This window comes from Nicotiana tabacum, chromosome 7, assembly GCF_000715075.1.
Source record: "Nicotiana tabacum cultivar K326 chromosome 7, ASM71507v2, whole genome shotgun sequence".
Lineage (NCBI taxonomy): Eukaryota > Viridiplantae > Streptophyta > Magnoliopsida > Solanales > Solanaceae > Nicotiana > Nicotiana tabacum.
Window position 1 is genome coordinate 138,863,317 of NC_134086.1, and position 17,823 is coordinate 138,881,139.

At 34.2% G+C, this 17,823-nt stretch overlaps 2 protein-coding genes across 3 annotated transcripts; one reads left to right on the forward strand and one right to left on the reverse strand.

Annotated features, from left to right (window-relative positions):
- Window positions 1-5,703: 5,703 nt before the first annotated feature.
- On the forward strand, window positions 5,704-9,197 carry LOC107776362 (annexin D3-like). 2 transcript variants are annotated; one of them, XM_016596254.2, is made up of 6 exons: window positions 5,704-5,852; window positions 6,140-6,285; window positions 7,082-7,309; window positions 7,582-7,794; window positions 7,906-7,995; window positions 8,852-9,197. In XM_016596254.2, exons 1-6 carry the CDS (start codon window positions 5,777-5,779, stop codon window positions 9,053-9,055), a joined length of 957 nt encoding a protein of 318 aa, XP_016451740.2. In that variant the 5' UTR covers window positions 5,704-5,776; the 3' UTR covers window positions 9,056-9,197. The 2 variants fall into 2 exon arrangements, with proteins under 2 accessions (XP_016451740.2, XP_075112895.1); XM_075256794.1 differs by having other exon boundaries at window positions 7,906-7,950.
- A 3,822-nt stretch (window positions 9,198-13,019) lies between these two features.
- On the reverse strand, window positions 13,020-15,908 carry LOC107773388 (annexin D4). Its single transcript, XM_075217718.1, has 6 exons — window positions 15,734-15,908; window positions 15,428-15,600; window positions 14,705-14,923; window positions 13,830-14,051; window positions 13,562-13,633; window positions 13,020-13,442 (listed from the first exon to the last, which is right to left on the reverse strand). The coding sequence occupies exons 1-6, from the start codon at window positions 15,777-15,779 to the stop codon at window positions 13,233-13,235; spliced, it is 942 nt and encodes a 313-aa protein (XP_075073819.1). The 5' UTR covers window positions 15,780-15,908; the 3' UTR covers window positions 13,020-13,232.
- Window positions 15,909-17,823: the final 1,915 nt, after the last annotated feature.

A 17,823-nucleotide genomic window follows, 5' to 3' on the forward strand; every position in this document is an offset into this window, starting at 1 on the left:
GAGTTAGGGCATACTGGTCCTCATTCCATACATTTTTCAACATTGTGTTTGGATGATGACATAAAAATCGAGTCATCTGAGCCTTTGGAGGAGCCTATGTACGAGGACTTGGGTGCGTATATTCTGGAATTTATCATGCCAGAGAGACATAATTACATACCTCATTTGCAAGTCAAAAAGTGTAGAACACAATATTGGTTGCTTGGCCCTGTTAAATTTGTCTCACCACCCCGAGAGCATAGCAAAAAGCTTGAAGCCAAATTGGGGGCTCAATTCATAAGTTCGAGGTGGAAACGGAAAGTGGTTCACGTCGTGCCGCGATGTTAAATCAGGCGCTTGTTGGGAGGCAACCTAGCTTTACTGTTTTTTTTTATTTATATATTTTTTAATTATATTATTTTTGTAATGGTTGTTTTGATTTTGTAGGATTATAAGAATAGGAAGCACAGCCAATAGGTGAGTGCAAAAGCGAGCAGGTGGTTGAGACTGAGTGTGAGGTACCCACACAAAGGATCATACCTGGGAGAAGTCTTAGTATCCCGTGAGCTGCTAATTCTACGGCATTTGGCCTATCAGGGAGTCTCTTTTACCCTCTTATTATTTATAGTGTGCATTGAGGACATTGCACGATTTTAAGTGTGGGGGGAGAAGATTGTCTGAGTGACTTTCTATGCTATTTTAGTTGTGTTAGTTTAATTAAATAATTTTTTTTAGAAAAACGAAAACAAAAATTGGACTTTTCCCGACGATGGATCTCCTAGACAGTTTTCTTGAGGGATGTAAGTCTAAAGAAAAAGGACAAAAAGATTTTCTTTGTAGGTAGTGTAGCAATTCCCCATTGGTTTTTCTTTGAGCCGCGGTTCTTTTCCAAGGGTTTTGTTTGAACCGAGTATAGTTAGTTTTTTTTTACAACTAGAAAAACTTGTGTTATGATTGAAATTGAAGCAATAACTTTTAACTTTGTCATACCTTGAGAATAGTGAGTACTTTTGTTATGATGCTTAAGTTCAATTTTTGACTCTTGTATAAGTACTTTAAATTGTATGATCTTAACTTTTCTTAACTTCTTTGACTAGAATGTCTTGATGAGTCCAATCCTGAGTGAGTTATGTGCCATGTGTGTGTAAGGTTTTGTATTATTCTGTGCATTGCATTTGATGTCTAGAACTTGCCCCATGTGTTTGCAAAGCGAAATAGTAGTCTTGTTCAGTCTTGGAAGTGATATACGTGTTTCTTTGTTGAGCCATATATATATTTTACCCGCCTAATTGTTATGTATCATAGTTAACCCTTTTGACCCTATAATCATGTTTCTTTGGCAACCACATTACAAGTCTTACCCATTTATTTGAATTAACCATCTATTTGAACTTTTTCACCTCTCATGAGCACTTGAATTGTTATGAACTTTGTAAAAGTTAAAGTGTGGGATGGTTGGTTTGGCTTTTGAGTGGAACTAATGAAATAAGGAGAAATGTGCAGTGTTTTGAAAAAAGTAAGAGCCACTTGAATTGAAAAAGAAAAAAAAGATAGTTGTATTGCTGTGAAAATATGTGATAGTGGTGACTCTTGATATAATTGTGCTTAAAGAAGTGGGGAGCTAATATATATTGATGTGAAGGTGGAGTTATGGTTTGACATAAGTGTGGGGTTTTCAATACTAAAATGTATATAGTAAAGTGCTTAGGGAGGTGTAGTTACTCTTATATCTAAATGTATCATACCCGACCCGCAGCCTACATTACAACCAAATAAAGTCTTACTTGATCCTAGACTGAATGAGCTTGATTAGTAGAGTAATACACTACAGGTAAGGGTTTTCATGGTTCGGTTTGGATCGGTTTTTCCCTTAAAAGAAACCAAACCAAGTAAGTCAGTTTTTCAAATATTAGAACCAAACCAAACCAATTAAGTCAATTTTTTCTCGATTCGGTTTATGTCGGATATTTGGGTTTTCGGTTGTTTTTTCTTAAATATAAGACATACACTACCAAACACATATTCTGGCGACCAAATTTTCAACATAACACTATCAAATCAATTGCCCTTTAAGAAATCTATTATTTACCAATATATAATGATGATAATTGAATCAAATAGTGATGAATAATTTAAGGACTCAATTAAAAATATATTATTTTTAACACGAAATGGATTCTTACACTTAACAAAAGAAAATTACCAATCAAACTAGAATATAAAGGTAAAGAACTATACTAAAAGTGCAAACTATTAACATTTACCATTAAATTTTTGAACTTTGTATAAAAATATACATATATATAGGTGTAATAATAAATTTAAAATAACTACTCCTATAGTCGGTTTGGTTCGGTTTTTTTCTGATTGAAACCAAAACCAAACCAAATTTGATCGGTTTTTTAAATTAAAACCAAAACCAAACCAAACAAAAAAATATCGATTTTTTTGGTCGGTTTGGTTTGGTTTTCGGTTTGTTTCGATTTTTCGGGTTTTTATGAACACTCCTAACTACGGGCAAGCCTATGGTGCACCTCTTGTGGCATATGAATGTTATTTCTGAGAGTGAGTGAATTCTTGCTACCTTGAGTTCGTAAGTATTCTTAAATTTTAGTATGTGGAACTACTCTCTTTTGTTGTGTGAGGGAACTTGATTCATGAAGGAAATGTAATGTCAGTGACCTCTATGTTAGAGTAAGTGGGTGAGTTGCGAATAATGCATGGTACTTGTGAGTCAAATCTTGAGGTGAAGATGTTACACTCTTGTGCTTAATCTATTTTAAATATTCTTGGTGTGATGAGTTAGGAGAATTGCTTAAAAAGGTTGTGTCTATATAAAGTGTAGTTTGATTGCTCGAGGACGAGCAATGTTTTAAGTGTGGGGTGTTGATGATAGGCTATATAGTCGCTTATTAGACTCTAATTTACTGCACTTTAATTGAGTTTGAGCTTTAATCGCTAGTGTTTTGCACTAAATATGTGTTTTATGCCTTGTAGGAGTGATTCCGATCTATGTAGGCATTATGGAATGAATTCAAGTGATTTGGAGCTTTGAAGTCTGAGTAAAAGCCCAAGTAATTAAGTCGGGATCGTTTTCGGGGATCAACGGATGCAAGTTAAGAACAAAACGAAGAATCGAGCGGGCATACAGCGCATTGTCTAGTAAAATGCACATAACCTTTAGCTCAGAACTCCGTTTGGGCTCCACAATATATCATTGGAAAGCTATTCAAAAGGGATACAACTTTCATGCTTTGCATTTTTGCAGATTCTCACTACCTCACCGCATGGGATGCCGCAGGGTGCAGCGTAGCAGTGTAAAAACTTGCCTGACAAGAAAAGTGAAGCCTGCTGATAAACTCCATTAGCGCGCCGCATGGTACGGCGCAAGGTGCGGAGCGGCTATACAAAATTTACAGAGCCAGAGTCCTATTTCGCGCGGGATAAGGTATTTTCGTCTGGGCCCAACCCTACTTGGTATAAATACATATAAAAACGCTATTTTGAGGACTTATGACACATCTTAGACCTAGGGAGAGCACAGAGCCACCGTGGAGGCCGGGTTTCATCTTTTCTTCGATCAAACTTAATATTTTTTTTATGTTTCTTTGTATGATTTTGTTGTTTGTATACCATGTCTATGTGGAGCTATAACTTCACGTTCTAGGGTTGTGGTTCTTTCATGACTATTGTTATTCGAATATTGATTTTGCCTTCTTGATTTATCATATTGGTTTATTTATTCAATCTTGCGCTTAATTATTTAGTTGTTTGATCACCAATTGAATACTATCTACGAATCTAGAATTGAACTCGAAAGTGGGAATTCTAGATTGCATATAGGATTGATTAGAGCAAGTTCTTGAATCTAGGCATCGGGGAACAGATTCGCGGTTAAGATAGACATATACCTAATTGTCTTACTTGGTTGATTTACAGAAATTATAAATGCTTTCTTGTTAGTTCTAATATCATAGACATATAGGCGTCAGGCTAGCTTGAATAGGCAAGTAAGAACTCGACAGATTCTTATGAGCAATATTAACCCCGTCAACCAATAAACCAGATAAATTAATTAGTCAATTCAATAGCAGAATATAATATGATGTTAGATAGCCCATAACCCTAGATCGTTTTCATAATTTTGATAATATAAAAATCTGCTCTTCCTTTGTTCAAAGTTAATCATTTGTTTTTATTTATTTAATTAGCTTAGAATCAAATGCTTTTAGGTTTAATTATTGTTTAGATAATTATGATAGTATAATTTAGTTAATAGTTAATCACAAGTCCTCGTGGGATCGACATCCGACTTTTAGTCACTTTATTACTTGACGACCGCGTATACTTGCGTGTGCGTTTAGGAGTAACAATTATAAGTTTTTAGTGTAACTTATTTATCGAACTGATTTAAGAGTAAACCTTATGAGGTTCGACTATCGAACAGTTTATGAAGTATTTGGTCGATTCAAAATAAATTAGGTACCTTAATTAGGCGAAATAGAGGGAATAAATACATTCGTAAGAACGAGAAAATCAGCATATGATTGTTGATAAGGGCCCAATACGGAATACGTAGGAATGGAACTTGCGAATGAAATTGGAGAATATTATCTTCAACGGATATGGTGGGATGGATGAGATCCCTCCGCTCTTAATGAATGGTTCAGGTTCGAGTTCAAGAAATAGAATTTTTTTTAGAAAGGAGAGCTTCTCCCATTGAATGACTTTACACTGCACGAATTCGAATTATTAGTCCAACAATAAGTATCAGTTAATAGATAATCATTATTAAACAATATAAAGAAATCGGAGAATAGCTTATATCTTCATCATGATATCGCACTCCATGCTACAGTTGTTTATGTAATACAATAATCTTTTTTTTTTCTCCTTTTCAAGTGTAATATTCAGATTCACACTGTTTCAGGTGAAATATGCTCTTACCAACAAAGTATTAAAGAACATTTTACGTCAAGCAGCCAACAAATGAACTCCAAACTTTTGGCTGATAGGAAAACGAAATGTTCACCCGGTGATATCTAGGCAAAATGGAAATAATACTAGAAGATAGCTGAAATAACATCGAGCTAAGACGGATGAGATCTCTTCACTCTTAATTAAAAATCTCGAATCAAGCCCTTAAAATAAAAAAAATTCTCGTTAGGGAGCCTTTCTCCTTTAATGGATTATGCATAACGCAAATTAGAATTAGTCAGGCTAGTGAATTCTAATGAACCAAAAAAATATGGAGCTGACAAAAATTAGGTTATCCCTTAAACATTCGAAAATGTCATTCTATATTACTATGATTATAATGCGTAACCGGACTTAGTCTATTTTTAATGTATTTTTGGGACTTATTCATCTCTTTGAATGAATCAATTAACTTGCAAGATATACTTTGTGGTAAAATAGTAGAAAAAAGAGATATGAACGAGCATGGAGTTTTTAGAATGCTCTTCAGCTCAGATCGAATAGTCACTATATTTTGGAAAAATATTTTTTTGATTTCATTCTTGCAATTGATCGAATTCCAAAAAAAAAAAAAAAAAAAAAAGACGCCACGCGTACAAAGGAGAAGAGCAGAAGTTTGGAGTAAGGGAAAATTCAATGTGGGGGTATTACAGTCCAAACAAAAGATAAGGGCATTAAGGGCAGAGAGCTACAAAGTCTGTATTTCCAATTTTGCCCACTCCTCTTTCATGAAGGAGAGGGAAAATAACTGAAGAAACAAAAATAGGAACTGAAAGCGTTAGAAACAGAAAGCAAAACTTGCAACTGAGGAAGAGAAGAAATGGGTACAGTGAGAATACCAGATGTTGTTCCTTCTCCTACTGAAGACTGTGAAACTCTCCTGAAAGCCTTCAAAGGTTTCTCCTTTTTCTTTTCCCTTTCTCTGTGGGAACGTGTATATTTGTTATTTTTTTACTTTTGCTTTGATTAATGCAAATATAATCTGCTAGTTGCAATTTTGATTCTGTGCTGATAGGCAGAAAGAGATTAGCTACTCGTTGTTACATGTACAAAAATTACTGCTCCTAGTAGCTATTTGATTGGGGAAAACAAAAGGAAGTTTTTTTTTTTTAACTGGAACAGAAAGTTTTATCTTTTTGTTCATTGATATTAAGATAGGGATTTGTTATGTGGTTTTGCTTAGGACTGGGAACGAATGAGAAGTCAGTAATATCGGTGTTGGGCCATAGAAATGTAAGCCAGAGGAAGAAGATTAGAGAAACCTATGAGCAACTTTACAACAGGTCCCTTGTTGATGACATTTTTGCTGAATTATCTGGTGATTTCAGGGTACAATCTCTTCTTTTACAATTTTTTGGACCTAATTATTTGCTCACTTCCATAATTGGCTTTCAATTTCATAGCATTGGTCCATTAGGGTGTTACTCCCTATAGGTCATTTAGTTTCCATATTTAGCTTTTATTTTCTTTTAATTCTCAGAATTTATTGTTTTCAGGTTAAATTTGGAACGTTGTGAAACTGCAAAGTTATGCAAATTTTCATTACTTCTAATTTATAAAGTTGAATAGTGTTTTCTTTCCTTGATTTTCTAGAATTGACCTGGTTCAAAGTGTGTGCGCATAATTATAATAGAATGAACATCCATTTGTTCCAGAATGTTCATTACTATTGATCTTAGGCCTTAAATCTGGTGCTAGTAAAATTGCCAGTTGTGGAACTTTAGATTGACTTTTTACACAAATTGGTATTTTACTGAAACTTGTAGTCCTTATATGGGTATAAATTGTTAATGACTGTTTTTGCTTCTCCTACTCATTTAAGTTATTTCTTATAAGTTAGTCCTAAGTAGAGGCATCAATATATGCATGAGACTGAGAGATTCTTAGTTTATTGAGAATATTTCTTAAATTGATTTCTAAATATCGTCAGCACTGACCTGATTGAGTGCTCGAAATAAAGTTGTGTGTCATACCTTTTAGACTGGTCGATTTTTTTGCAGGTAGATGTGCCACTTATATACACAATACTTTTGATAGAACTAAAATATATGCTCAGTCTCTATTTAAGCTTGGTTATATACCCAAGTTTTCAACTGCTAATTTTAGCTTTTCATGTGTGTGACAGAAAGCTGTAATCCTGTGGACATATGACCCTTCTGAAAGAGATGCACGACTAGCAAATGAAGCCTTGAAGTCAAGAAAGAAAACCATCACTCAGTTACAAGTGATAGTAGAGATAGCCTGTGCATCATCTCCTGATCATCTGGTCGCTGTGAGACAAGCATATTGTGGCCTTTTCAACTGTTCATTTGAAGAAGATATCACAGCAAATGTCCCTATGCCTGTACGAAAGGTACGTATGGTCACTTCTAGTCACATCTAGTCCAAAGGATACAACCTTTTTAACCAACCTCGTTCGAAATATCTAAAGATACTAAGAAATCATAATTGTCTTACAGTAGATCTGGTAGGATGCATGTAGAGTACTGAAGATATCTTACCTAGCTGATGATTCATTATCAGTTTACATAGCACGCTTTATGATGATTTCTTGTGATGATGCATTACTGTGTTACTAACCTCTATAGAAGTTACTGAAATGATGTGTTGTGTGGATGTCGCCAGATTCTTATTGGTTTAGTCAGGTCCTATAGATATGATAAAGAATTGGTGGATCCTAGTATTGCAAATGCAGAAGCTGCTATCCTTCGTGAAGCCATAAGGACAAAACAGTTGGATTCTGATAATTTTCTGATGATACTCAGCACAAGGAATTTTCATCAGCTTAGAGCAACTTTTGAGTGCTATAAGCAAAATTATGGATTCTCCATTGACCAGGTTACTTTTCTTACAAGCTGCCTGCACAGCCTTCTTCTTATTAGTTCTGCTTGCTCATTTTGTCTCTTGTACATGCATTTTATTCTATCTATTTTAATGATTCTTTTACAGGACATTAAGAGCTGTGGAAAAGGTCTGCTGGAATCTATACTGAAGGTGGTTATCTGGTGCATTGATTCACCAGAGAAACATTTTGCTGGGGTACTAAATAAAGAAACATTTTTCTTTTATATTTTGGTTTAAGTATTTTTCTCGCTTTGACACCCTTTTACCTGTCAAATCATCTGTCAAAATCAGCACAGCCCTACCTTAATATAATAACGTTAAAGCAAACACATTCTCCTGTTTTCTACCTCCACAGAATTGCATTTTTTAGACCATATGTTTGATTTAAGTATGCCAGTGCTATTAAATTGCATATCAATCTTTTGGTTAGACTAGACTTAAAGAATCATCGGCACCATAGAATACAAAATCTCCTCCTTATTTTTATTCTTCCCTGTTGTTATTAGCTATGTTAAACGGCCAAATAGGGTCAAAGCTGTGGAACCTGTAAAAGGCCTTATGAGGGTGAAGGATTCCTTCCTTTTTATTACGTTCATGCTTGTTACTTTATTGTGGCTATTAACAGGTTAATTTTGTGCATAATTAGTGTAAAAAAATGTACCAGCTCCTATGTTAGTTCACTCATACATTGCTACTATATTTTTTGGTCAAACGAAAAAGATTTATTCAACCATGTATACACCGCCTGCTCATTGGACTCTAGAGACATGACATGACCAAACAAAAATGACCAAAACTGTTGCTTTCAAAGTCCTTCTATGCCAATCTATCCACCACTGAACTTAGCACCTTCTAGGAAGAGTTTCACCTCATAGACTCCTGCTAGCAAGGAAAACAATTTAATCTGTCCAGTATATGCTTCCATTTACAATATCTCAGGCCTACAATGTGTTGTTGTAAAGCTATTTCCCTAATTCTGTAAGAATTCTCTCTCTTCTTGTTTGTTGAAATCTTCTGTAAGTTATATTCTCTTTTACGTTGGAATGATCAGGTTGTCAGAGCCTCTATTGTTGGGATAGGAACTGATGAGGATTCTCTAACTAGAGACATTGTAACTCGAGCTGAAGTTGATATGATGAAAGTAAGGGGAGAGTATTTCATCGCGAACAAGACTAGCCTTGATAATGCAGTTATTGGTGACACATCAGGTGATTACATGAAGTTCCTGATGACACTGCTTGGTGCCAAAGTCTAGCTCTTTGGTTTTGAACATTGTGTTGTTGTGTTTCAATATTCTACTTTATGTGCTTTGAAAAATGTTATATCAAAAATTGATGAGTGGATTTGTTGTGAAAAACCTAAGTGTTGGAGAGTGATTTATTATATAAGTTTGTGGTTCGTCACTTGCTTGTGAGCTGAGTAAATAGCAGCTTTTATTTCCTGAGACACGGAACATGCCCAAGGAATTGAAACCTAAAAGAAAGAAATAACTGTTATAAATAGGATCCAGCTAAAAAGAAGAAGCTACTTTTAGGATAAAGACAATTATTCATATGAAAACTATTTCACTTCAATAGGAAGAAAAAAGAGGTACTTGCATGATACTAAAGTTCTGTTATCGACCTTAATTTAAGTGGCAAATCTTGATAAAAAGACTCAAAAAGATAATTTAGTTTTGCATTAGAAAGATGCCAAAAAACAATTCATATTCTGATTGCACTATTTTGATTGGCACTATAAACCTTTAATTTTAGCGGCATTGTGCTTGTCATTGATTACTGCTAAGTTACTTTGTAGAAGTGAAACTAAATTTTCATGAATAGTGTTAGTAAAATATTTAAAATCTACTACTATGGGGGATTTTACTAAAATTGTTCAGTGATTTGGGGGGTGGGTAATGGGATAGTTATGGAGAAACCGATTCGTTGGTTGGATGGAGAAAAAAAAATTGAAGAAGAACTACAAAATTCCATGAAAAACTCACAGTTGAGTTTTGGTTTGAAATTCGATATTCCAAAAATTATAAAAATGAGTTGAAGTATATATTTTGTTTTGAAGCTGGAAATCCATAGGTTAAACTGATGATATTCCTTTGTTGATGTTTGTGACTTGAATCTGAGAGGGAGAAATCAGGACTAGGGGTGTCAAAACAGGTCCAAACCCATGTAACCCGCCCAAGTATTAATGAGTTTGGGCTAGAGTGATTTTATTGATGGGCAGATTTGGGCTAGCCTAAAGTAACCCATGAAAATTCACTAGCCCAAACTAACCCATGTTAGTGCCCAACTATGACCCATGTGAGCCCAAAATTCTCTCTTGAAGCTGGACATTAGGACATATGTGAACCTCCACTGATGCTCAGCCAAATAAAAATAGGAGTAATTCCTTGTCCAAAAAGGTAGATTTTAATTTATAATCTCATGATGACATAGATTATTTTATATGGTCAAAATATTTATTTTTTTATAAATCACATTTGTAGATCAATCATAATCTTTAGAATATTACAAAAATAAAATAAGAATTAATTTAATCTTAACGGTAAAGAATAGATCTCATATAATTATTATCTTTGAAATGTTTCATTTTTAGAAAACAAAATATTAGTTTAACGTGAAATCAAAATGAAAAATGAAAATGAAAATTTAGATAGTTGAAATAGTACTATTCACAAGAATTTACCTGGCAAGTTAAATGATTCTCTAAATTTTTCATTTATTTTTATCAATTACAATAATTAACAAGGTCAATACTACCAGATCTAAGAAATCGAATAAGTAGTGATCTTAGACACAAAAAGAGTTGTTGATGGTGTCTTGCAAAAAGAAAATTCAAAATAAAAGAGAACAAATACCAAAAAAATAAAAATAAAGATTTCTCATGACATTGGTTGTCTTACAAGAAAAAATAAAAGGATATTAAATTATAAAAATAATGGGTCAAGTTGGGCGGGTTGGGTTATAACCCATTGTTAGCCCATATTGTCCCAACTCATTTTAACCCAAGTAATATTTGGGCAGGATTGGACAATGACTCATTTATTAGTTCAGTCCATTTTAACCCGCCCAATTGCAGCCCAACCTGTCCATTGCTCATCCCTAATCAGCACCACCATTATCGATAGTTTAAAAGCGTGGTTCAGAAAGTTGAATTCGAAATTGATTGAACAATCCAGTAGACTTTAATTAACAACTTAACAGATAGGTAGAGTAATAATAACATCAACTCTTACTCTATCGGATTGGTAGAGAAATCCTAAAGAGCAAAGGTATGACAATCCGATAGACTTCGATGAACAAATTTAATCTGGTAGAGAATCCCCTGAAAAGCTTGTGCAGGTACGGGTTATTTTATAAATACCTCAAATTTTAGGGACATTCCGCTAAGACCACCCCAAAAAGCCCTATTTAGGTCAATCACTTGTTCCCTTTGAAATAAGAAAAGTAGCCCGATAACACATCCAACCCCACCTACGCGTGAAAAAGGCATGGACTAGCTAGTTTTTGGACTGATAATTGAAAAATAGCCAGTATTTGTAAAGTCATTGAAAATAGCCATTATTTTGCTTAAACACAGAACGTTTTAACATAATATGCTGGATTATGAAGCTCTTGCGTACAAATTTCCAGTATATTATGTTGGACTCCAGCATACAGAAAGTTTCAGCATAATATGTTGGATTACGGAGATCCTACGTGTAAACTTCCGACATATTATGTTGGAACTCCAACACATAATGAAATTCCAGCACATTATGCTGGAATCTCATATGTAAAAGATTCAAACTCCAGCATATTATGCTGGAATTTTTTTCGAATTTTTAAGGGTTTTTTGCTTAGATTTTATTTTTACATGAAAAAGTGACTAAATTTCGATTACTTTTGAAACTATGGCTATTTTTCAATTACCAGTTGTAAATCTGACTATTTCCGGTTTTTTTTTTCACGAACGCAGCTAAGACTGGTCCAATATAGGCCCAACAACATAAATCTGCTTTTTGTAAATAAAAGGAAAATGAGGAAGTATTTAAAGGGCGGAGTGCAACAATAGCCACTTTTAAACCCGCTCTTTAAAATATATCCACAGTTTATAATGTATTTAAAGATTGGTCAATTCACCCAAACTTCAGGACTAAGTATCCTGAATTTGGAAATTCAGGACTTAGTGTCCTTAATTATTGAGTTGCTAATTTGAAATTCAGGACAAAGTGTCCTGAATTTCTGAACTGCTTATTTAAAATTAAGGACATAAGATTCTAACTTTTGGACACAATTTTCAAACTTTAGGACACGATGTCCTGAAGTTTGAACTTTGAGGTTTACACTCTAGGACGTCGTGTCCTGAAGTTTGAGCGAAATTGGCTAATCTTTAAATACATTGTAAACTGTGAATATATTTTAAACAAAATGTTTAAAAGTGGCTACCTGATGTCATTTCCACATATTTAAATATGTATATAGACACGGATTTCAAACTAGCATGGTTTTTTTTTTTTTTTTTTTTAATTCTTCTATTTCATTTCTTTAGGTTTATCATTTCCTTCCGTCCTTCGTGCCAATTCAATTAAATGGGTGAAGACCTTGGTTTGGATCCAACTGTCCAAGTACCCCCAGATTTGTAAAAATAGCTTTGTTTTGGCAACAGAAGGAAAATACTATCTTGGTATGCTTCATTACAAAAGGAGGTGCTTGGGAAAGCATTGTAGGCTGTAGCAACAATATTACTACAGGTTAGTGCGTCTAAAAATAATATTACTAAAATAATAATAATATTATAATGACTCTGGCTCAAAAACTTTTTCTTAGGATGGGGAAATTATTTGGGATGCCATGTTTCGTTATTTTATTAGGGTTTTTTTTCATTTTTGCCACATCACCACATAGTTCAGCTTATTTTTGCAGGTATATTTTGCAGACATTCCTTGACTAATAGGTTGTGACTTTAATTGAGGTGTCCGAATAAAAATTTAAAAAGTTCACCCAATATTTCCTAAAAAAGGGGGAAGAATCTAAGGAAAAATTAATATCCTTGGAAACTACAAGTTAGAGTTCTTAAGTTAGTCATCGCACGTTCCATTCGCTTTAATCTCGTGCTTCTGGGATGCAATATGCATCTATTAAATTCGTCGAATCTCAAAAGAGAAATATTGTAAGTTAAACTTAAAACTCATACAAGAGAACGCTGATGTTTATTCTACGAATTAATGCACCTTTCAAAAATTAGACTAAAGATAAGTTGAATAATCAGGAAGCTGACAAGTGACAACTATTATGTTGAAATTATCCATTTTACATGGAAACATTGAAATCATACATATATTGAGCAAAGGACTTCAAAAGAAATTATAGCAAAAGGGAAACAACTCAACAAGTATTTGAGAACATGGAACCATGCACTATAGAGAATCTGGATATGCCAAAATCTGGCCCAAATTACTCAGACTTTGCAACTATAGTAAGCAAGAAATTCTTGTAACTTCCATTGGCAACTTCTTCAATCTTTGCAGGCAAGGTAGTTCCATATTTGCTGTGGAATTCTTCTTTGATTTGTTTCATATCATCGTCTGCTCTTGTAACGATGACTCGGGTGACTGAGTCTTTAACAGATTCATCCACATCCAATCTTAAGGACTCGATCAAGATCTACGCAATAGGAAATTGAAAATGAGAAAAAAGTCAGATAGATAACGAAAAATTCAAACAAATGGGGGAGAAATACAAGACAATATAGTATATTTATCAATTTTGTGATTGCTATTTACCTTGCTGAAGTATGTTTGAGGTGAACATAGGCATTGAACTACTTGTTTCAAGATCAAGTAACCATCAAGATCCTGGAAAAAAATTGAGATTAGTATCGAATAGACCATTGTTCCATGACATTTTGAACGTCGTCTTTTTGCTCTTAATTCCTTTTAACTCCTACATTGTTGTGGTCATAGATCATGTTAATCTGATGATGTTAGAAAGTATACGCTCTTTATCCGTACATAGAAGTGAAAGCCCTTTTATTTTTTTAAATTTCGTTACCTCGTCCAGGTATTTGCCAGTCATTTCCTTATAGTGGCTATAGAGGGCCTTAAGATGGAGCTTGCTTCTGTGTGAAAGGATCCACACGATTTCTTCATTCTCAATGAGATTCTTCTTAATATCTTTTAGTGCATTCACAAACACCTTAGCCTCAGATTTTGCAAGATCGTCATTTACTCTTGGCCCTTCATAACGGTAGGAACTCGCTAGAGCAACTAGAAGCTGTTTGTCATAACAAAATAGAAAATTACTAATCGAACACTTACACTGCTAAATATTAATCAAACATATAGATGACAATAAAACAGTAATAATTTTCAAAGACAATGATAACAATGAGAATGAAGCGAATTGAAACTTTCAGCAAAAATAAATATATCTTAATATATTATAACTCAAAAAAAAGGACAATATGACTATATGAGAACTTAGATGGAAATATATAGTATAGCCCAAATATTCACATCTCAAGCCCATACCAGATGCTTGTGCACTTATCCATTAAAGGAAATGACTTCAATTTGGATAGCAAAATCATTTAGCCAATCTAATATTATCTCCAAACGCCTAATTACCAAGATCAGTGGCAAGTTTTCATTCTCGATTTTAAAAGTAAACCCGAATGATCATGAACGCATGTTTATAAGAAAATGAACATGATATATGTCCTTGTGAGATAACCGAACCTATTAAAACATTGGATTAATTTAACTTATAAACATCGGACAGTATAAAGAACTGTCCATTTTATGGACGATCAATTATAATCATCTTTTAATCGGCCTAAAAGTGTATAAATTCTTTTACACAATCAACGTACAAAAGTAAACTAAAAAAGAACAGGTATTTTAAAGATCAAGAGAAAGAAGAAAGACCTTTCTTTCAGGAGTATGGATATGGAAGGCAATGTCTTCCTCTATTGAATGTTCAAAGAGGGAATGGTAGGCTCTTCTTGCACCCAAAAGCTCTTCAGAAGATCTAGTGCAAGCAGTCTCAGTTAGAACATTAAGTTGAGGTATTTTCAATAACAATGCTTCCTTAAATAAGCGAGCATCTCTTTCCCATGGGTGCATTGTGTACAACACCACTGCATCCTACAAAATTTTGGCCATGACAAGGAACTGATCATAAGAAAACAAAATCGCAAATATTACAACTAATTTATGAGAGAACTTTTTAAAAAAAAAAAAAATCAGAATTGGGGTTTTAAAAATTGTAATAAATGTAAAAGGGCGGCCCAGTGCACGAATCATTTCGCATTTACCTAGGGTCTGGGGAAGGGCCACTCCCCACGTAGGCAAGATGCTTAGCATCAGTGGCTGATTCCACGGCCCACATGCCAAACCCGTGAGGTCAAATGAACACAACTTTACCGTTTCTCCCGGGCTCCCCTTCAAAATTTGTAATAAAGGTATTGTTTTCAAAAGAAAGAGATGCTAATTTAATTATTCTAAACACCGAATTTATGTATAGTCACAACCAATTCCTTCACTCTCTAACAGTAAGCAATTGGATTAATTATATTTCACTATGGTATTAGTACATAGCTGACAAAAATCAAAATTCTATAACATAATTAATATTAAAAATTAAAATACCTTAAGACGCAAAAATTCTTGGCGAAGCTGAAGAATATGTTGATCATCCCATCTCTGGAATTGGCGTTCATCTTCTTTGAAAAATCCTGGGGTACTTACTCTATAGGATTCCCTCTGATGCCTATTCCAATTCCCCAATGTTGAGATGAATAAATTCTCGTCCACACCAAGTCCTACAAATTTAATTTTTGTAAGAAAAATATTATATTAATTGAAGGAAAGTAAAAATTTAGTGGTAAAAACTTCTAGTATTAACTCTTATAAACTGTAAAAAATCAAGTTTTAGAAGAAGAAATGGTTAAGAACCTGAGAAAGCTTTGGTGAGAGCTGCATATGCATTAGCTTCTGCCATTTCTTTTGTGTAATTTATCTGTGTTTGAGTTTTTGTCTCTGTTTTTTTGTGTGTGATCGAGAGAGAAGTGCGTTGAGAGGTAGGACTTTCTCAGGTTACGACCGGTGATCCAAAGTCTGAACTAACCAGGAAAAGACCGAAGTAGCCCTCGCTGTACAATAAATAGTATTCGTGTGCCTTAATTAGTAGAGTAATGAATATAAAAATTATAAAGACGTGGCCCATCAATTCGTGTACGTGTACTTTCCCTTGTTCATCAAAGTACAGCTTGTAACGCCTTAAACAAAATAAAAGTCTAAGTCTTTAAGTACATTAGTTTAATTAAACTTAATCTCTATTAATACTTTATGTTAATAGATGCTCATAGATCTGCTTTTGATACTTTATGTACCATGAGCCTCACACGTCCTAGTTTAATAATAGTAGTAATTACTAGTAAAGATATCTAACATGTATCGTTTGTGTAGTTTAGGTTACTGATATTACAAGTGGTTATGTCTTTTCAAAGCAAATTCTACTTTGTAACTTACTTTAGCTCTTATAACTTATTCTGGTGGAAAATAATAATCGATAATATACTTATTTATACACTTTTTGATCATTTGTATTTTGCCCAATGAAAAAATCGTTATCGGTCATGTTACATCACTTCTATTTCTTTCTTCGTTAAGAATTAAGATGCTTCTTCCAATCTCAAAAAATTCAATAATAAAACAGTACTATTATATCTTTGGAAATTTAATTTCATGTTAATTAGCAAGTCTTTCTTTTCCTTTTTGTTGAACTTTTCTGAAAGATACTTGTACAAGCATAAAGACAAGCTGAAAGTAGATCCAACCATGAAAAGCAAGGAAAAAGATAATCTATTGAAAAATACACATGCATTAATCGTAACGGATCTATATTTTAATTAAAGTCAATTGATTCAAGATAAACTATTTTTAATTTTTCTTATAAGTGAAATTGATTAGTGCCTAGTGTGTTTGATTGAAGCTCTAGTGGATAATTATTTCTTCTCAAAGAATCGCACTATGAATGTATTTTATATATAATAATTATTTCGTTTGTAACAATATTCACTTAAATTTTACATTTATTAAAATGTATTTTATATATAATGATAGTGATCTGACATTCGAAAAAGGGGCTGAATAGAAGTTAAAACTTTTCAACACTATAGTCCCACGAAATTGGAGAGCATTTACAACCTGTTTCTCCTTAACGAAACAAGAAGACAACGTCCAAAGTATTGATTAGCGATATGTCAACTTTGAAAAGTCTCTTTACTATTGTAACCCCTCTTTGACTCAAAAGATATTAAAATCTTTTTGAACAAATCAATCAATGATGAAGGGGTAAATCGTAGCTGAAGATAATAAACTTTAGGATGATAGCAATAGAGAAGAGACTTATAAATATTCTTTTTCATTCAAGGTTGGTGAATTTTCCAGAAACCCCCCTTTACAAGGCTCACATTCCTCTTATATATTAAGGAATCCCCCTAGAAATGACATACAAAAGATCTTTTTTTAGGAATATTCTCAATGTCCCCTAACGTGCTTATTCTACCACCGAGGTCGTATTATTCTCTCTCTTACTACAAGGTCGTACCCTTCTGGGCATCGACTCGCAGGTGCTCGGCCGTCTGTCGTGCTCACTGCAGGTCGTGGTCGGTCAAATTCAGACCCATACAGTTAGTCCCTCTGCTCGTCGGGGTTGCGATCGAGTGCATCCTCGATGAGTGGACTCTGCCTTCTTTGGGAGAAATTTGACCCGTAGGAACGTTGCGACGCGGCCAACGCGAGATGGCTATCACATTCAGTGAAGCACTGTAGAGTACACGCTACCTGGGGGTGATGTCAGCTTTACGTGCGTCATCATTGCACAGATTTTCGAGGTAAGGACTGACAGTTTGGCGTTTTGATTCTTGCGCTGATTTGAGGCCTGCCGCCTCGATTCTGGCGCCACCCAAACCTATAAATAGATGAAGGGTTTGATTTTTTCAAAAACTTTAGCTACTCACCTCTTGATAGCCTCTCAGCCT